Consider the following 21805-nt stretch of genomic DNA (forward strand, 5'->3'; position numbering starts at 1 on the left):
CTGGTTGGTAACTTACTAGAGTAAACCAGCTTGAAGCCCTCTCCGGTGGACTCCGGGTCAGAGTAGAACTCCAGCCACAGGTGGTTTGAGGTACTGATGAGGGTTAGACCCAGCATGGATGAGCCTGTGAATGCCCCTAGGACATGGGCCATGCTGTTTTTACCATCATAGATCTGCAGAGAGAAGAGTACCCTTTAGTTCAGTTCTGTTCATTGCAAAGTATGACTTTGTTTTCATGAACGTGTATATGTCATTGTAATGTCAAGTGTGTAAAGTATTGCCTTTTTAGTCTGATTATTATCACTGTCTAATAAAGAATGTACCGGATTACAGGTGCTAATGGTTTATGACAGGAGAGGGTAGGTCCTTGTTAAAGATGCCCATTCTTAACTCAATGAGGGCTGATCTTGAGGCAACATGTTGTTAAAATTCAGTTGGATTCCAGGCTACTGGAAGAGCTACTTAAGAATCCATGCCACTATTTATCTGGCGCAGACAAGGCTTATTACCATGGACAGAATCCACATGCTTAAGTGTCATTGACCATCACAGGAGTACTATACACTCCAACAGACAGAGAGGAGAGAGAGAGAGAGAGAGAGAGAGAGAGAGAGAGAGAGAGAGAGAGAGAGAGAGAGAGAGAGAGAGAGAGAGAGAGAGAGAGAGAGAGAGAGAGAGAGAGAGAGAGAGAGAGACAGAGAGAGACAGAGAGAGACAGAGAGAGAGAGAGAGAGACAGAGACAGAGAGAGACAGAGAGAGAGAGAGAGAGAGAGAGAGAGAGAGAGAGAGAGAGAGAGAGAGAGAGAGAGAGAGACAGAGAGAGAGAGACAGAGAGACAGAGAGAGAGACAGAGACAGAGAGAGAGACAGAGACAGAGAGACAGAGACAGAGACAGAGAGAGAGAGAGAGATAGAGAGAGAGAGAGAGAGAGAGAGAGAGAGAGACCAGTACCTTGAGAATGTCCCCCTGTGCCAGATGGAAGGTCCTGGCAGAGATGTTGATTCCCTTCCCAGCCTGCACCTGGATGCTGTAGATGCACTCATGGTTGTTCTCGTAGTTCATTGGGTAGTTTGGCGACAACATAATCCCCTCATTGTTAATGACAGATGAGCCGCACTCGGCTACAGGATGGAGAGAGTGGAGAAATGGAGGACAGAAGTAGAGAGAACAAAACAACACCATTGGAAAGTGCATGTGACAACGACGGTCTATCGTCAGGGTAATAAAAATGTCAAACTTTTTCTTTTTACATGACATTTTACATACACATCATTTTCAGTTCATATATAACAGCACGTTTGATCACATGTATTTACGTACAGTACTAGTTCACCACTATGGACATATCCTGGATGTAAATCACATGAAACATGAATCGTCGCTTTCTTGTTCTGATTCCTGCCTCGGATTTTGTGCCTGGATACCATAGATGTAAACCATCTAGAGGGCTCAAAAGCAAATCTGGAATTAGAACTGACAGAATAGACTTCCTGGGTTATTATTATTATTCATGTCGCTGCTCAGAGCTCAACTACAAGGCCTGGGATCGGGGCTCTGGACCCTGACACTGAACAATAACCATCAAATTCAGAGTTAATGGAACAAAACCCCGTAAAAGCAGATGTATTGCTACCCATCATGCATTTTGCAGAGGGGGAGCTTTGGCGGGTGGTGCATAAAGCAGCCGCAGCAGCAGCCAGGGTGATTTATTTAATGCCCCATGCGCCGTTTCACTCACCGCCACTAGATGTTATGACGATATTACTAGTATCATATTTTGAATAAATCACAACAGTTATCGCATCCATTAAAACAATTACCTTTACACTCTATCTCTCTCGCCATATCTCCAAGAAACCCATGTCAGGAACAATATGAATTTTTGTGTTCGAGACAACACCCTTCCCTTAAATTACCCTTCTTCATTACCTCACTGTGTGTGTGTGTGTGTGTGTGTGTGTGTGTGTGTGTGTGTGTGTGTGTGTGTGTGTGTGTGTGTGTGTGTGTGTGTGTGTGTGTGTGTGTGTGTGTGTGTGTGTGTGTGTGTGTGTGTGTGTGTGTGGGTGGTGGGGGGCACATCAGGGGAGAGAAAAAAACTTTTTTGAGTAAGGAGCTGAACCCCCCGAGGTTCAACTTCAGTCTAAATCTCTCAGTGTAAATTAAATACATCACATTAAAACTGACTATGACTCGACTTTGAGTGTGTCCTAAAAGTACGAGTCACACACATTGTTGGCAGTGAACCCCAGACACTCAGGACTCACTAAGTGCCTTGTGATATTGTTAGAGCTGCACATCGACAGTCTCAGCCAGGGGAAGGATGCTGCTCAGACGGCACTGAGGAGGGAGCAGCATCTTGGATGTGACTCTGACTCTCCCTGCACTTGGTGTCTGAAATCATTTCCGTCTGCTGCCGACAGTCTCCTCTCCCCTGAGCCAGGTCCCTGGTCGGGTCTGATCCACGCGGTGTGATACAGTGTGATAGGCAACTTGAAGACATCCCTCTTTTTTAACAGCCCTGTGCCACGAGGCGGAGGACTCAGAGACAGGGGAGGCAGGAGGAAGAGGACGAGAAGAGGAAAAGGGCGAGGGGTTAGATTATCTTTAAATCCCATCCTTGCATTTCTGCTCAGACAAAAGAGGGGTCAGGGACGAGGTGGCTTTAAGAAGCAGGGATCTGAGAGTACATGAGTAGGAAGGGTGCTGGGTTTGGGTTATAGCATGCTTGTGTGTGTGTTGGCATACGCTTGTGAGTGAGTGTGTGTGCACATCTGCGCATCTGTGTGTGTAGTGTTATGTGATAGCTGCAAAGCCCCCATTGCTATTAGAGGAGTCTGCGAAGGGTGGCAGTTAGATTGGGAGAAATCAGTGCATCAGAGAAGATGCAGCTTTTATCAGGGCCCCCCAGGAAAAGTAGCAGCAGCTTTGGCAGCGGCTAATGGGATCCACAATAAATACAAATACAGCCAGCCAGGTAACATTATACTGTAGGTTTAAAAAAGGACCCCAAAGCCAGCCAGGTAACATTATACTGTACATTATACTGTATGTTTTAATCAGAGCCCCACAGCCAGCCAGGTAACATTATACTATAGGTTTTAATCAGGGCCCCACAGCCAACCAGGTAACATTATACTGTAGGTTTTAATCAGGGCCCCACAGCCAGCCAGGTAACATTATACTTTAGGTTTTAATCAGCCCCCCACAGCCAGCCAGGAAACATTATACTGTAGGTTTTAATCAGGGCCCCACAGCCAGCCAGGTAACATTATACTTTAGGTTTTAATCAGGGCCCCACAGACAGCCAGGTAACATTATACTGTAGGTTTTAATCAGGGCCCCATAGCCAGCCAGGTAACATTATACTGTAGGTGAAAATCAGGGCCCCACAGTCAGCCAGGTAACATTATACTGTAGGTGATAATCAGGGCCCCACAGCCAGCCAGGTAACATTATACTGTATGTTTTAATCAGAGCCCCACAGCCAGCCAGGTAACATTATACTTTAGGTTTTAATCAGGGCCCCACAGCCAGCCAGGTAACATTATACTTTAGGTTTTAATCAGGGCCCCACAGCCAGCCAGGTAACATTATACTGTAGGTTTTAAACAGGGCCCCACAGCCAGCCAGGAAACATTATACTGTAGGTTTTAATCAGGGCCCCACAGCCAGCCAGGTAACATTATACTTTAGGTTTTAATCAGCCCCCCACAGACAGCCAGGTAACATTATACTGTAGGTTTTAATCAGAGCCCCACAGCCAACGAGGTAACATTATACTGCAGGTTTCAATCAGGGCCCCACAGCCAACCAGGTAACATTATACTATAGGTTTTAATCAGGGCCCCACAGCCAGCCAGGTAACATTATACTGTAGGTTATAATAAGGGCCCAACACCCAGCCAGGTAACATTATACTGTAGGTTATAATCAGGGCCCCACAGCCAGCCAGGTAACATTATACTGTAGGTTATAATCAGGGCCCCACAGCCAGCCAGGAAACATTATACTGTAGGTTTTAATCATGGCCCCACAGCCAACCAGGTAACATTATACTGTAGGTTTTAATCAGGGCCCCACAGCCAGCCAGGTAACATTATACTGTAGGTTTTAATCAGGGCCCCACAGCCAGCCAGGTAACATTATACTGTAGGTTTTAATCAGGGCCCCACAGCCAGCCAGGTAACATTATACTGTAGGTTTTAATCAGGGCCCCACAGCCAGCCAGGTAACATTATACTGTAGGTTATAATCAGGTCCCCACAGCCAGCCAGGTAACATTATACTGTAGGTTTTAATCAGGGCCCCACAGCCAACGAGGTAACATTATACTGTAGGTTTTATTCAGCCCCCCACAGCCAGCCAGGTAACATTATACTGTCGGCTTTAATCAGGGCCCCACAGCAGGCCAGGTAACATTATACTGTAGGTTTTAATCAGGGCCCCACAGCCAGCCAGGTAACATTATACTGTAGGTTATAATCAGGGCCCCACAGCCAGCCAGGTAACATTATACTGTAGGTTTAAATCAGCACCCCACGGCCAGCCAGGTGACATTATACTGTATGTTTTAATCAGGGCCCCACAGCCAGCCAGGTAACATTATACTTTAGGTTATAATCAGGGCCCCACAGCCAGCCAGGTAACATTATACTGTAGGTTTTAATCAGGGCCCCACAGCCAGCCAGGTAACAATATACTGTAGGTTTTAATCAGGGCCCCACAGCCAACGAGGTAACATTATACTGTAGGTTATAATCAGGGCCCCACAGCCAGCCAGGTAACATTATACTGTAGGTTTTAATCAGGGCCCCACAGCCAGCCAGGTAACATTATACTGTAGGTTTTAATCAGGGCCCCACAGCCAGCCAGGTAACATTATACTGTAGGTTTTAATCAGGGCCCCACAGCCAGCCAGGTAACATTATACTGTAGGTTATAATCAGGGCCCCACAGCCAGCCAGGTAACATTATACTGTAGGTTTTAATCAGGGCCCCACAGCCAGCTAGGTAACATTATACTGAAGGTTTTAATCAGAGCCCCACAGCCAACGAGGTAACATTATACTGTAGGTTTCAGTCAGGGCCCCACAGCCAACCAGGTAACATTATACTATAGGTTTTAATCAGCCCCCAACACCCAGCCAGGTAACATTATACTGTAGGTTATAATCAGGGCCCCACAGCCAGCCAGGTAACATTATACTGTAGGTTATAATCAGGTCCCCACAGCCAGCCAGGTAACATTATACTGTAGGTTTTAATCAGGGCCCCACAGCCAACGAGGTAACATTATACTGTAGGTTTTATTCAGCCCCCCACAGCCAGCCAGGTAACATTATACTGTCGGCTTTAATCAGGGCCCCACAGCAGGCCAGGTAACATTATACTGTAGGTTTTAATCAGGGCCCCACAGCCAGCCAGGTAACATTATACTGTAGGTTATAATCAGGGCCCCACAGCCAGCCAGGTAACATTATACTGTAGGTTTAAATCAGCACCCCACGGCCAGCCAGGTGACATTATACTGTATGTTTTAATCAGGGTCCCACAGCCAGCCAGGTAACATTATACTTTAGGTTATAATCAGGGCCCCACAGCCAGCCAGGTAACATTATACTGTAGGTTTTAATCAGCCCCCCACAGCCAGCCAGGTAACAATATACTGTAGGTTTTAATCAGGGCCCCACAGCCAACGAGGTAACATTATACTGTAGGTTATAATCAGGGCCCCACAGCCAGCCAGGTAACATTATACTGTAGGTTTTAATCAGGGCCCCACAGCCAACGAGGTAACATTATACTGTAGGTTATAATCAGGGCCCCACAGCCAGCCAGGTAACATTATACTGTAGGTTATAATCAGGGCCCAACACCCAGCCAGGTAACATTATACTGTAGGTTTTAATCAGGGCCCCACAGCCAGCCAGGTAACATTATACTGTAGGTTATAATCAGGGCCCCACAGCCAGCCAGGTAACATTATACTGTAGGTTTTAATCAGCGCCCCACAGCCAACGAGGTAACTTTATACTGTAGATTTTAATCAGGGCCCCACAGCCAGCCAGGTAACATTATACTGTAGGTTATAATCAGGGCCCCACAGCCAGCCAGGTAACATTATACTGTAGGTTTTAATCAGCCCCCCACAGCCAGCCAGGTAACAAAATTCTGTAGGTTTTAATCAGCCCCCCACAGCCAGCCAGGTAACATTATACTGTAGGTTTTAATCAGGGCCCCACAGCCAGCCAGGTAACATTATACTGTAGGTTATAATCAGGGCCCCACTGCCAGCCAGGTAACATTATACTTTAGGTTATAATCAGGGCCCCACAGCCAGCCAGGTAACATTATACTGTAGGTTATAATCAGGGCCCCACTGCCAGCCAGGTAACATTATACTGTAGGTTTTAATCAGGGCCCCACAGCCAACGAGGTAACATTATACTGTAGGTTATAATCAGGGCCCCACAGCCAGCCAGGTAACATTATACTGTCGGCTTTAATCAGGGCCCCACAGCCAGCCAGATAACATTATACTGTAGGTTTTAATCAAGGCCCCACAGCCAGCCAGGTAACATTATACTGTAGGTTATAATCAGGGCCCCACAGCCAGCCAGGTAACATTATACTGTAGGTTATAATCAGGGCCCCACAGCCAGCAAGGTAACATTAAACAGTAGGTTTAAATCAGGGCCCCACAGCCAGCCAGGTACCAGTATACTGTAGGTTTTAATCAGGGCCCCACAGCCAGCCAGGTAACATTATACTCTAGGTTTTAATCAGGGCCCCACAGCCAGCCAGGTAACATTATACTGTAGGTTATAATCAGGGCCCCACAGCCAGCCAGGTAACATTATACTGTAGGTTTTAATCAGGGCCCCACAGCCAGCTAGGTAACATTATACTGAAGGTTTTAATCAGAGCCCCACAGCCAACGAGGTAACATTATACTGTAGGTTTCAATCAGGGCCCCACAGCCAACCAGGTAACATTATACTATAGGTTTTAATCAACCCCCAACACCCAGCCAGGTAACATTATACTGTAGGTTATAATCAGGGCCCCACAGCCAGCCAGGTAACATTATACTGTAGGTTATAATCAGGGCCCCACAGCCAGCCAGGTAACATTATACTGTAGGTTTTAATCAGGGCCCCACAGCCAACGAGGTAACATTATACTGTAGGTTATAATCAGGGCCCCACAGCCAGCCAGGTAACAATATACTGTAGGTTTTAATCAGGACCCCACAGCCAGCCAGGTAACATTATACTGTAGGTTTTAATCAGGGCCCCACAGCTAGCCAGGTAACATTACACTGTAGGTTTTAATCAGGACCCCACAGCCAGCCAGGAAACATTATACTGTAGGTTTTAATCAGGGCCCCACAGCCAGCCAGGTAACATTACACTGAAGATTTTAATCAGCCTCCCACAGCCAACCAGGTAACATTATACTGTAGGTTTTAATCAGGGCCCCACAGACAGCCAGGTAACATTATACTGTAGGTTTTAAACAGGGCCCCACAGCCAGCCAGGAAACATTATACTGTAGGTTTTAATCAGGGCCCCACAGCCAACCAGGTAACATTATACTGTAGGTTTTAATCAGGGCCCCACAGCTAGCCAGGTAACATTATACTTTAGGTTTTAATCAGCCCCCCACAGACAGCCAGGTAGCATTCTACTGTAGGTTTTAATCAGTGCCCCACAGCCAGCCAGGTAACATTATACTGTAGGTTTTAATCAGCCCCCCACAGCCAGCCAGGTAACATTATACTGTCGGCTTTAATCTGGGCCCCACAGCCAGCCAGGTAAAATTATACTGTAGAATATAATCAGGGCCCCACAGCCAGCCAGGTAACATTATACTGTAGGTTTTAATCAGCCCCCCACAGCCAGCCAGGTAACATTATACTGTAGGTTATAATCAGAGCGCCACAGCCAGCCAGGTAACATTATACTGTAGGTTATAATCAGGGCCCCACAGCCAGCCAGGTAACATTATACTATAGGTTATAATCAGGGCCCCACAGCCAGCCAGGTAACATTATACTGTAGGTTTTAATCAGGGCCCCACAGCCAACGAGGTAACTTTATACTGTAGGTTTTATTCAGCCCCCCACAGCCAGCCAGGTAACATTATACTGTCGTCTTTAATCAGGGCCCCACAGTCAGCCAGGTAACATTATACTGTAGGTGATAATCAGGGCCCCACAGCCAGCCAGGTAACATTATACTATAGGTTTTAATCAGGGCCTCACAGCCAGCCAGGTAACATTATACTGTCGGTTTTAATCAGGGCCCCACAGCCAACGAGGTAACATTATACTGTAGGTTTTATTCAGCCCCCCACAGCCAGCCAGGTAACATTATACTGTCGGCTTTAATCAGGGCCCCACAGCCAGTCAGGTAACATTATACTGTAGGTTATAATCAGGGCCCCACAGCCAGCTAGGTAACATTATACTGTAGGCTTTAATCAGGGCCCCACAGCCAGCCAGGTAACATTATACTGTATGTTTTAATCAGAGCCCCACAGCCAGCCAGGTAACATTATACTGTAGGTTTTAATCAGGGCCCCACAGCCAACCAGGTAACATTATACTGTAGGTTATAATCAGGGCCCCACAGCCAGCCAGGTAACATTATACTTTAGGTTTTAATCAGGGCCCCACAGCCAGCCAGGTAACATTATACTGTAGGTTTTAAACAGGGCCCCACAGCCAGCCAGGTAACATTATACTGTAGGTTTTAATCAGGGCCCCACAGCCAGCCAGGTAACATTATACTTTAGGTTTTAATCAGCCGCCCACAGCCAACCAGGTAACATTATACTGTAGGTTATAATCAGGGCCCCACAGCCAGCCAGGTAACATTATACTGTAGGTGATAATCAGGGCCCCACAGCCAGCTAGGTGACATTATACTGAAGGTTTTAATCAGAGCCCCACAGCCAACGAGGTAACATTATACTGTAGGTTTCAATCAGGGCCCCACAGCCAACCAGGTAACATTATACTATAGGTTTTAATCAACCCCCAACACCCAGCCAGGTAACATTATACTGTAGGTTATAATCAGGGCCCCACAGCCAGCCAGGTAACATTATACTGTAGGTTATAATCAGGGCCCCACAGCCAGCCATGTAACATTATACTGTAGGTTTTAATCAGGGCCCCACAGCCAACGAGGTAACATTATACTGTAGGTTATAATCAGGGCCCCACAGCCAGCCAGGTAACAATATACTGTAGGTTTTAATCAGGACCCCACAGCCAGCCAGGTAACATTATACTGTAGGTTTTAATCAGGGCCCCACAGCTAGCCAGGTAACATTACACTGTAGGTTTTAATCAGGACCCCACAGCCAGCCAGGTAACATTACACTGAAGATTTTAATCAGCCCCCCACAGCCAACCAGGTAACATTATACTGTAGGTTTTAATCAGGGCCCCACAGTCAGCCAGGTAACATTATACTGTAGGTTTTAAACAGGGCCCCACAGCCAGCCAGGAAACATTATACTGTAGGTTTTAATCAGGGCCCCACAGCCAACCAGGTAACATTATACTGTAGGTTTTAATCAGGGCCCCACAGCTAGCCAGGTAACATTATACTTTAGGTTTTAATCAGTGCCCCACAGCCAGCCAGGTAACATTATACTGTAGGTTTTAATCAGCCCCGAACAGCCAGCCAGGTAACATTATACTGTCGGCTTTAATCTGGGCCCCACAGCCAGCCAGGTAAAATTATACTGTAGAATATAATCAGGGCCCCACAGCCAGCCAGGTAACATTATACTGTAGGTTTTAATCAGCCCCCCACAGCCAGCCAGGTAACATTATACTGTAGGTTATAATCAGAGCGCCACAGCCAGCCAGGTAACATTATACTGTAGGTTATAATCAGGGCCCCACAGCCAGCCAGGTAACATTATACTATAGGTTATAATCAGGGCCCCACAGCCAGCCAGGTAACATTATACTGTAGGTTTTAATCAGGGCCCCACAGCCAACGAGGTAACTTTATACTGTAGGTTTTATTCAGCCCCCCACAGCCAGCCAGGTAACATTATACTGTCGTCTTTAATCAGGGCCCCACAGTCAGCCAGGTAACATTATACTGTAGGTGATAATCAGGGCCCCACAGCCAGCCAGGTAACATTATACTATAGGTTTTAATCAGGGCCCCACAGCCAGCCAGGTAACATTATACTGTCGGTTTTAATCAGGGCCCCACAGCCAACGAGGTAACATTATACTGTAGGTTATAATCAGGGCCCCACAGCCAGCCAGGTAACATTATACTTTAGGTTTTAATCAGGGCCCCACAGCCAGCCAGGTAACATTATACTGTAGGTTATAATCAGGGCCCCACAGCCAGCCAGGTAACATTATACTGTAGGTTATAATCAGGGCCCCACAGCCAGCCATGTAACATTATACTGTAGGTTTTAATCAGGGCCCCACAGCCAACGAGGTAACATTATACTGTAGGTTATAATCAGGGCCCCACAGCCAGCCAGGTAACAATATACTGTAGGTTTTAATCAGGACCCCACAGCCAGCCAGGTAACATTATACTGTAGGTTTTAATCAGGGCCCCACAGCTAGCCAGGTAACATTACACTGTAGGTTTTAATCAGGACCCCACAGCCAGCCAGGTAACATTACACTGAAGATTTTAATCAGCCCCCCACAGCCAACCAGGTAACATTATACTGTAGGTTTTAATCAGGGCCCCACAGTCAGCCAGGTAACATTATACTGTAGGTTTTAAACAGGGCCCCACAGCCAGCCAGGAAACATTATACTGTAGGTTTTAATCAGGGCCCCACAGCCAACCAGGTAACATTATACTGTAGGTTTTAATCAGGGCCCCACAGCCAGCCAGGTAACAATATACTGTAGGTTTTAATCAGGACCCCACAGCCAGCCAGGTAACATTATACTGTAGGTTTTAATCAGGGCCCCACAGCTAGCCAGGTAACATTATACTGTAGGTTTTAATCAGCCCCCCACAGCCAGCCAGGTAACATTATACTGTAGGTTATAATCAGAGCGCCACAGCCAGCCAGGTAACATTATACTGTAGGTTATAATCAGGGCCCCACAGCCAGCCAGGTAACATTATACTATAGGTTATAATCAGGGCCCCACAGCCAGCCAGGTAACATTATACTGTAGGTTTTAATCAGGGCCCCACAGCCAACGAGGTAACTTTATACTGTAGGTTTTATTCAGCCCCCCACAGCCAGCCAGGTAACATTATACTGTCGTCTTTAATCAGGGCCCCACAGTCAGCCAGGTAACATTATACTGTAGGTGATAATCAGGGCCCCACAGCCAGCCAGGTAACATTATACTGTAGGTTTTAATCAGGGCCCCACAGCCAGCCAGGTAACATTATACTGTCGGTTTTAATCAGGGCCCCACAGCCAACGAGGTAACATTATACTGTAGGTTATAATCAGGGCCCCACAGCCAGCCAGGTAACATTATACTTTAGGTTTTAATCAGGGCCCCACAGCCAGCCAGGTAACATTATACTGTAGGTTATAATCAGGGCCCCACAGCCAGCCAGGTAACATTATACTGTAGGTTATAATCAGGGCCCCACAGCCAGCCATGTAACATTATACTGTAGGTTTTAATCAGGGCCCCACAGCCAACGAGGTAACATTATACTGTAGGTTATAATCAGGGCCCCACAGCCAGCCAGGTAACAATATACTGTAGGTTTTAATCAGGACCCCACAGCCAGCCAGGTAACATTATACTGTAGGTTTTAATCAGGGCCCCACAGCTAGCCAGGTAACATTACACTGTAGGTTTTAATCAGGACCCCACAGCCAGCCAGGTAACATTACACTGAAGATTTTAATCAGCCCCCCACAGCCAACCAGGTAACATTATACTGTAGGTTTTAATCAGGGCCCCACAGTCAGCCAGGTAACATTATACTGTAGGTTTTAAACAGGGCCCCACAGCCAGCCAGGAAACATTATACTGTAGGTTTTAATCAGGGCCCCACAGCCAACCAGGTAACATTATACTGTAGGTTTTAATCAGGGCCCCACAGCTAGCCAGGTAACATTATACTTTAGGTTTTAATCAGTGCCCCACAGCCAGCCAGGTAACATTATACTGTAGGTTTTAATCAGCCCCCCACAGCCAGCCAGGTAACATTATACTGTCGGCTTTAATCTGGGCCCCACAGCCAGCCAGGTAAAATTATACTGTAGAATATAATCAGGGCCCCACAGCCAGCCAGGTAACATTATACTGTAGGTTTTAATCAGCCCCCCACAGCCAGCCAGGTAACATTATACTGTAGGTTATAATCAGAGCGCCACAGCCAGCCAGGTAACATTATACTGTAGGTTATAATCAGGGCCCCACAGCCAGCCAGGTAACATTATACTATAGGTTATAATCAGGGCCCCACAGCCAGCCAGGTAACATTATACTGTAGGTTTTAATCAGGGCCCCACAGCCAACGAGGTAACTTTATACTGTAGGTTTTATTCAGCCCCCCACAGCCAGCCAGGTAACATTATACTGTCGTCTTTAATCAGGGCCCCACAGTCAGCCAGGTAACATTATACTGTAGGTGATAATCAGGGCCCCACAGCCAGCCAGGTAACATTATACTATAGGTTTTAATCAGGGCCCCACAGCCAGCCAGGTAACATTATACTGTCGGTTTTAATCAGGGCCCCACAGCCAACGAGGTAACATTATACTGTAGGTTCTAATCAGGGCCCCACAGCCAGCCAGGTAACATTATACTTTAGGTTTTAATCAGGGCCCCACAGCCAGCCAGGTAACATTATACTGTAGGTTTTAAACAGGGCCCCACAGCCAGCCAGGTAACATTATACTTTAGGTTTTAATCAGCCGCCCACAGCCAACCAGGTAACATTATACTGTAGGTTATAATCAGGGCCCCACAGCCAGCCAGGTAACATTATACTGTAGGTGATAATCAGGGCCCCACAGCCAGCCAGGTAACATTATACTGTAGGTTTTAATCAGGGCCCGACAGCCAGCCAGGTAACATTATACTGTAGGTTATAATCAGGGCCCCACAGCCAGCCAGGTAACAATATACTGTAGGTTTTAATCAGGACCCCACAGCCAGCCAGGTAACATTACACTGAAGATTTTAATCAGCCCCCCACAGCCAACCAGGTAACATTATACTGTAGGTTTTAATCAGGGCCCCACAGCCAGCCAGGTAACATTATACTGTAGGTTTTAAGCAGCCCCCCACAGCCAGCCAGGTAACATTATACTGTCGGCTTTAATCTGGGCGCCACAGCCAGCCAGGTAAAATTATACTTTAGAATATAATCAGGGCCCCACAGCCAGCCAGGTAACATTATACTGTAGGTTTTAATCAGCCCCCCACAGCCAGCCAGGTAACATTATACTGTAGGTTATAATCAGAGCGCCACAGCCAGCCAGGTAACATTATACTGTAGGTTATAATCAGGGCCCCACAGCCAGCCAGGTAACATTATACTGTACGTTATAATCAGGGCCCCACAGCCAGCCAGGTAACATTATACTGTAGGTTTTAATCAGGGCCCCACAGCCAACGAGGTAACTTTATACTGTAGGTTTTATTCAGCCCCCCACAGCCAGCCAGGTAACATTATACTGTCGGCTTTAATCAGGGCCCCACAGCCAGCCAGATAACATTATACTGTAGGTTTTAATCAGGGCCCCACAGCCAGCCAGGTAACATTATACTGTAGGTTATAATCAGGGCCCCACAGCCAGCCAGGTAACATTATACTGTAGGTTATAATCAGGGCCCCACAGCCAGCAAGGTAACATTAAACAGTAGGTTTAAATCAACCCCCAACACCCAGCCAGGTAACATTATACTGTAGGTTATAATCAGGGCCCCACAGCCAGCCAGGTAACATTATACTGTAGGTTATAATCAGGGCCCCACAGCCAGCCAGGTAACATTATACTGTAGGTTTTAATCAGGGCCCCACAGCCAACAAGGTAACATTATACTGTAGGTTATAATCAGGGCCCCACAGCCAGCCAGGTAACAATATACTGTAGGTTTTAATCAGGACCCCACAGCCAGCCAGGTAACATTATACTGTAGGTTTTAATCAGGACCCCACAGCTAGCCAGGTAACATTACACTGTAGGTTTTAATCAGGACCCCACAGCCAGCCAGGAAACATTATACTGTAGGTTTTAATCAGGGCCCCACAGCCAGCCAGGTAACATTACACTGAAGATTTTAATCAGCCCCCCACAGCCAACCAGGTAACATTATACTGTAGGTTTTAATCAGGGCCCCACAGCCAGCCAGGTAACATTATACTGTAGGTTTTAAACAGGGCCCCACAGCCAGCCAGGTAACATTATACTGTAGGTTTTAATCAGGGCCCCACAGCTAGCCAGGTAACATTATACTTTAGGTTTTAATCAGTGCCCCACAGCCAGCCAGGTAACATTATACTGTAGGTTTTAATCAGCCCCCCACAGCCAGCCAGGTAACATTATACTGTCGGCTTTAATCTGGGCCCCACAGCCAGCCAGGTAAAATTATACTGTAGAATATAATCAGGGCCCCACAGCCAGCCAGGTAACATTATACTGTAGGTTATAATCAGAGCGCCACAGCCAGCCAGGTAACATTATACTGTAGGTTATAATCAGGGCCCCACAGCCAGCCAGGTAACATTATACTATAGGTTATAATCAGGGCCCCACAGCCAGCCAGGTAACATTATACTGTAGGTTTTAATCAGGGCCCCACAGCCAACGAGGTAACTTTATACTGTAGGTTTTATTCAGCCCCCCACAGCCAGCCAGGTAACATTATACTGTCGTCTTTAATCAGGGCCCCACAGTCAGCCAGGTAACATTATACTGTAGGTGATAATCAGGGCCCCACAGCCAGCCAGGTAACATTATACTATAGGTTTTAATCAGGGCCCCACAGCCAGCCAGGTAACAATATACTGTCGGTTTTAATCAGGGCCCCACAGCCAACGAGGTAACATTATACTGTAGGTTATAATCAGGGCCCCACAGCCAGCCAGGTAACATTAAACTGTAGGTTGTAATCAGGGCCCCACAGCCAGCCAGGTAACATTATACTGTAGGTTTTAATCAGGGCCCCACAGCCAGCCAGGTAACATTATACTGTAGGTTTTAAACAGGGCCCCACAGCCAGCCAGGTAACATTATACTGTAGGTTTTAATCAGGGCCCCACAGCCAGCCAGGTAACATTATACTTTAGGTTTTAATCAGCCGCCCACAGCCAACCAGGTAACATTATACTGTAGGTTATAATCAGGGCCCCACAGCCAGCCAGGTAACATTATACTGTAGGTGATAATCAGGGCCCCACAGCCAGCTAGGTGACATTATACTGAAGGTTTTAATCAGAGCCCCACAGCCAACGAGGTAACATTATACTGTAGGTTTCAATCAGGGCCCCACAGCCAACCAGGTAACATTATACTATAGGTTTTAATCAACCCCCAACACCCAGCCAGGTAACATTATACTGTAGGTTATAATCAGGGCCCCACAGCCAGCCAGGTAACATTATACTGTAGGTTATAATCAGGGCCCCACAGCCAGCCAGGTAACATTATACTGTAGGTTTTAATCAGGGCCCCACAGCCAACGAGGTAACATTATACTGTAGGTTATAATCAGGGCCCCACAGCCAGCCAGGTAACAATATACTGTAGGTTTTAATCAGGACCCCACAGCCAGCCAGGTAACATTATACTGTAGGTTTTAATCAGGGCCCCACAGCTAGCCAGGTAACATTACACTGTAGGTTTTAATCAGGACCCCACAGCCAGCCAGGTAACATTACACTGAAGATTTTAATCAGCCCCCCACAGCCAACCAGGTAACATTATACTGTAGGTTTTAATCAGGGCCCCACAGTCAGCCAGGTAACATTATACTGTAGGTTTTAAACAGGGCCCCACAGCCAGCCAGGAAACATTATACTGTAGGTTTTAATCAGGGCCCCACAGCCAACCAGGTAACATTATACTGTAGGTTTTAATCAGGGCCCCACAGCTAGCCAGGTAACATTATACTTTAGGTTTTAATCAGTGCCCCACAGCCAGCCAGGTAACATTATACTGTAGGTTTTAATAAGCCCCCCACAGCCAGCCAGGTAACATTATACTGTCGGCTTTAATCTGGGCCCCACAGCCAGCCAGGTAAAATTATACTGTAGAATATAATCAGGGCCCCACAGCCAGCCAGGTAACATTATACTGTAGGTTTTAATCAGCCCCCCACAGCCAGCCAGGTAACATTATACTGTAGGTTATAATCAGAGCGCCACAGCCAGCCAGGTAACATTATACTGTAGGTTATAATCAGGGCCCCACAGCCAGCCAGGTAACATTATACTATAGGTTATAATCAGGGCCCCACAGCCAGCCAGGTAACATTATACTGTAGGTTTTAATCAGGGCCCCACAGCCAACGAGGTAACTTTATACTGTAGGTTTTATTCAGCCCCCCACAGCCAGCCAGGTAACATTATACTGTCGTCTTTAATCAGGGCCCCACAGTCAGCCAGGTAACATTATACTGTAGGTGATAATCAGGGCCCCACAGCCAGCCAGGTAACATTATACTATAGGTTTTAATCAGGGCCCCACAGCCAGCCAGGTAACATTATACTGTCGGTTTTAATCAGGGCCCCACAGCCAACGAGGTAACATTATACTGTAGGTTATAATCAGGGCCCCACAGCCAGCCAGGTAACATTATACTTTAGGTTTTAATCAGGGCCCCACAGCCAGCCAGGTAACATTATACTGTAGGTTTTAAACAGGGCCCCACAGCCAGCCAGGTAACATTATACTTTAGGTTTTAATCAGCCGCCCACAGCCAACCAGGTAACATTATACTGTAGGTTATAATCAGGGCCCCACAGCCAGCCAGGTAACATTATACTGTAGGTGATAATCAGGGCCCCACAGCCAGCCAGGTAACATTATACTGTAGGTTTTAATCAGGGCCCGACAGCCAGCCAGGTAACATTATACTGTAGGTTATAATCAGGGCCCCACAGCCAGCCAGGTAACAATATACTGTAGGTTTTAATCAGGACCCCACAGCCAGCCAGGTAACATTACACTGAAGATTTTAATCAGCCCCCCACAGCCAACCAGGTAACATTATACTGTAGGTTTTAATCAGGGCCCCACAGCCAGCCAGGTAACATTATACTGTAGGTTTTAATCAGCCCCCCACAGCCAGCCAGGTAACATTATACTGTAGGTTTTAAGCAGCCCCCCACAGCCAGCCAGGTAACATTATACTGTCGGCTTTAATCTGGGCGCCACAGCCAGCCAGGTAAAATTATACTTTAGAATATAATCAGGGCCCCACAGCCAGCCAGGTAACATTATACTGTAGGTTTTAATCAGCCCCCCACAGCCAGCCAGGTAACATTATACTGTAGGTTATAATCAGAGCGCCACAGCCAGCCAGGTAACATTATACTGTAGGTTATAATCAGGGCCCCACAGCCAGCCAGGTAACATTATACTGTACGTTATAATCAGGGCCCCACAGCCAGCCAGGTAACATTATACTGTAGGTTTTAATCAGGGCCCCACAGCCAACGAGGTAACTTTATACTGTAGGTTTTATTCAGCCCCCCACAGCCAGCCAGGTAACATTATACTGTCGGCTTTAATCAGGGCCCCACAGCCAGCCAGATAACATTATACTGTAGGTTTTAATCAGGGCCCCACAGCCAGCCAGGTAACATTATACTGTAGGTTATAATCAGGGCCCCACAGCCAGCCAGGTAACATTATACTGTAGGTTATAATCAGGGCCCCACAGCCAGCCAGGTAACATTATACTGTAGGTTATAATCAGGGCCCCACAGCCAGCCAGGTAACATTATACTGTAGGTTTTAATCAGGGCCCCACAGCCAACAAGGTAACATTATACTGTAGGTTATAATCAGGGCCCCACAGCCAGCCAGGTAACAATATACTGTAGGTTTTAATCAGGACCCCACAGCCAGCCAGGTAACATTATACTGTAGGTTTTAATCAGGACCCCACAGCTAGCCAGGTAACATTACACTGTAGGTTTTAATCAGGACCCCACAGCCAGCCAGGAAACATTATACTGTAGGTTTTAATCAGGGCCCCACAGCCAGCCAGGTAACATTACACTGAAGATTTTAATCAGCCCCCCACAGCCAACCAGGTAACATTATACTGTAGGTTTTAATCAGGGCCCCACAGCCAGCCAGGTAACATTATACTGTAGGTTTTAAACAGGGCCCCACAGCCAGCCAGGTAACATTATACTGTAGGTTTTAATCAGGGCCCCACAGCTAGCCAGGTAACATTATACTTTAGGTTTTAATCAGTGCCCCACAGCCAGCCAGGTAACATTATACTGTAGGTTTTAATCAGCCCCCCACAGCCAGCCAGGTAACATTATACTGTCGGCTTTAATCTGGGCCCCACAGCCAGCCAGGTAAAATTATACTGTAGAATATAATCAGGGCCCCACAGCCAGCCAGGTAACATTATACTGTAGGTTTTAATCAGCCCCCCACAGCCAGCCAGGTAACATTATACTGTAGGTTATAATCAGAGCGCCACAGCCAGCCAGGTAACATTATACTGTAGGTTATAATCAGGGCCCCACAGCCAGCCAGGTAACATTATACTATAGGTTATAATCAGGGCCCCACAGCCAGCCAGGTAACATTATACTGTAGGTTTTAATCAGGGCCCCACAGCCAACGAGGTAACTTTATACTGTAGGTTTTATTCAGCCCCCCACAGCCAGCCAGGTAACATTATACTGTCGTCTTTAATCAGGGCCCCACAGTCAGCCAGGTAACATTATACTGTAGGTGATAATCAGGGCCCCACAGCCAGCCAGGTAACATTATACTATAGGTTTTAATCAGGGCCCCACAGCCAGCCAGGTAACAATATACTGTCGGTTTTAATCAGGGCCCCACAGCCAACGAGGTAACATTATACTGTAGGTTATAATCAGGGCCCCACAGCCAGCCAGGTAACATTAAACTTTAGGTTTTAATCAGGGGCCCACAGCCAGCCAGGTAACATTATACTGTAGGTTTTAAACAGGGCCCCACAGCCAGCCAGGTAACATTATACTGTAGGTTTTAATCAGGGCCCCACAGCCAGCCAGGTAACATTATACTTTAGGTTTTAATCAGCCGCCCACAGCCAACCAGGTAACATTATACTGTAGGTTATAATCAGAGCCCCACAGCCAGCAAGGTAACTTTATACTGTAGGTTTTATTCAGCCCCCCACAGCCAGCCAGGTAACATTATACTGTCGTCTTTAATCAGGGCCCCACAGTCAGCCAGGTAACATTATACTGTAGGTGATAATCAGGGCCCCACAGCCAGCCAGGTAACATTATACTATAGGTTTTAATCAGGGCCCCACAGCCAGCCAGGTAACAATATACTGTCGGTTTTAATCAGGGCCCCACAGCCAACGAGGTAACATTATACTGTAGGTTATAATCAGGGCCCCACAGCCAGCCAGGTAACATTAAACTTTAGGTTTTAATCAGGGGCCCACAGCCAGCCAGGTAACATTATACTGTAGGTTTTAATCAGGGCCCCACAGCCAGCCAGGTAACATTATACTGTAGGTTTTAATCAGGGCCCCACAGCCAGCCAGGTAACATTATACTGTAGGTTTTAATCAGGGCCCCACAGCCAGCCAGGTAACATTATACTGTAGGTTTTAATCAGGACCCCACAGCCAGCCAGGTAACATTATACTGTCGGCTTTAATCAGGGCCCCACAGCCAGCCAGGTAACATTATACAGTGGGTTTAAATCAAGGCCCCACAGCCAGCCAGGTAACATTATACTATAGGTTTTAATCAGGGCCCCACAGCCAGCCAGGTAACACTATACTGTCGGTTTTAATCAGGGCCCCACAGCCAACGAGGTAACATTATACTGTAGGTTATAATCAGGGCCCCACAGCCAGCCAGGTAACATTAAACTTTAGGTTTTAATCAGGGCCCCACAGCCAGCCAGGTAACATTATACTGTAGGTTTTAATCAGGGCCCCACAGCCAGCCAGGTAACATTATACTGTAGGTTTTAAACAGGGCCCCACAGCCAGCCAGGTAACATTATACTGTAGGTTTTAATCAGGGCCCCACAGCCAGCCAGGTAACATTATACTTTAGGTTTTAATCAGCCGCCCACAGCCAACCAGGTAACATTATACTGTAGGTTATAATCAGGGCCCCACAGCCAGCCAGGTAACATTATACTGTAGGTGATAATCAGGGCCCCACAGCCAGCTAGGTGACATTATACTGAAGGTTTTAATCAGAGCCCCACAGCCAACGAGGTAACATTATACTGTAGGTTTCAATCAGGGCCCCACAGCCAACCAGGTAACATTATACTATAGGTTTTAATCAACCCCCAACACCCAGCCAGGTAACATTATACTGTAGGTTATAATCAGGGCCCCACAGCCAGCCAGGTAACATTATACTGTAGGTTATAATCAGGGCCCCACAGCCAGCCAGGTAACATTATACTGTAGGTTTTAATCAGGGCCCCACAGCCAACGAGGTAACATTATACTGTAGGTTATAATCAGGGCCCCACAGCCAGCCAGGTAACAATATACTGTAGGTTTTAATCAGGACCCCACAGCCAGCCAGGTAACATTATACTGTAGGTTTTAATCAGGGCCCCACAGCTAGCCAGGTAACATTACACTGTAGGTTTTAATCAGGACCCCACAGCCAGCCAGGTAACATTACACTGAAGATTTTAATCAGCCCCCCACAGCCAACCAGGTAACATTATACTGTAGGTTTTAATCAGGGCCCCACAGTCAGCCAGGTAACATTATACTGTAGGTTTTAAACAGGGCCCCACAGCCAGCCAGGAAACATTATACTGTAGGTTTTAATCAGGGCCCCACAGCCAACCAGGTAACATTATACTGTAGGTTTTAATCAGGGCCCCACAGCTAGCCAGGTAACATTATACTTTAGGTTTTAATCAGTGCCCCACAGCCAGCCAGGTAACATTATACTGTAGGTTTTAATCAGCCCCCCACAGCCAGCCAGGTAACATTATACTGTCGGCTTTAATCTGGGCGCCACAGCCAGCCAGGTAAAATTATACTGTAGAATATAATCAGGGCCCCACAGCCAGCCAGGTAACATTATACTGTAGGTTTTAATCAGCCCCCCACAGCCAGCCAGGTAACATTATACTGTAGGTTATAATCAGAGCGCCACAGCCAGCCAGGTAACATTATACTGTAGGTTATAATCAGGGCCCCACAGCCAGCCAGGTAACATTATACTATAGGTTATAATCAGGGCCCCACAGCCAGCCAGGTAACATTATACTGTAGGTTTTAATCAGGGCCCCACAGCCAACGAGGTAACTTTATACTGTAGGTTTTATTCAGCCCCCCACAGCCAGCCAGGTAACATTATACTGTCGTCTTTAATCAGGGCCCCACAGTCAGCCAGGTAACATTATACTGTAGGTGATAATCAGGGCCCCACAGCCAGCCAGGTAACATTATACTATAGGTTTTAATCAGGGCCCCACAGCCAGCCAGGTAACATTATACTGTCGGTTTTAATCAGGGCCCCACAGCCAACGAGGTAACATTATACTGTAGGTTATAATCAGGGCCCCACAGCCAGCCAGGTAACATTATACTTTAGGTTTTAATCAGGGCCCCACAGCCAGCCAGGTAA

The 21805-nt window shown here is 46.8% G+C and overlaps 1 protein-coding gene across 2 annotated transcripts in view; it reads right to left on the reverse strand.

Moving 5' to 3' along the window:
* The window catches only part of LOC139559367 (CUB and sushi domain-containing protein 3-like), a 700638-nt gene that overhangs the window by 231488 nt on the left and 447345 nt on the right, over window positions 1-21805 (reverse strand). For both annotated transcript variants that reach the window (XM_071375335.1, XM_071375334.1), the window contains exons 22-23: window positions 953-1122; window positions 17-173 (exon numbers count right to left, since the gene is read on the reverse strand). In XM_071375335.1, the coding sequence (XP_071231436.1) occupies window positions 17-173; window positions 953-1122 (327 nt within the window). The remainder of the gene's footprint in view (window positions 1-16; window positions 174-952; window positions 1123-21805) is intronic.

Source organism: Salvelinus alpinus, chromosome 29 (assembly GCF_045679555.1).
Source record: "Salvelinus alpinus chromosome 29, SLU_Salpinus.1, whole genome shotgun sequence".
NCBI classification, from domain to species: Eukaryota; Metazoa; Chordata; class Actinopteri; order Salmoniformes; family Salmonidae; genus Salvelinus; species Salvelinus alpinus.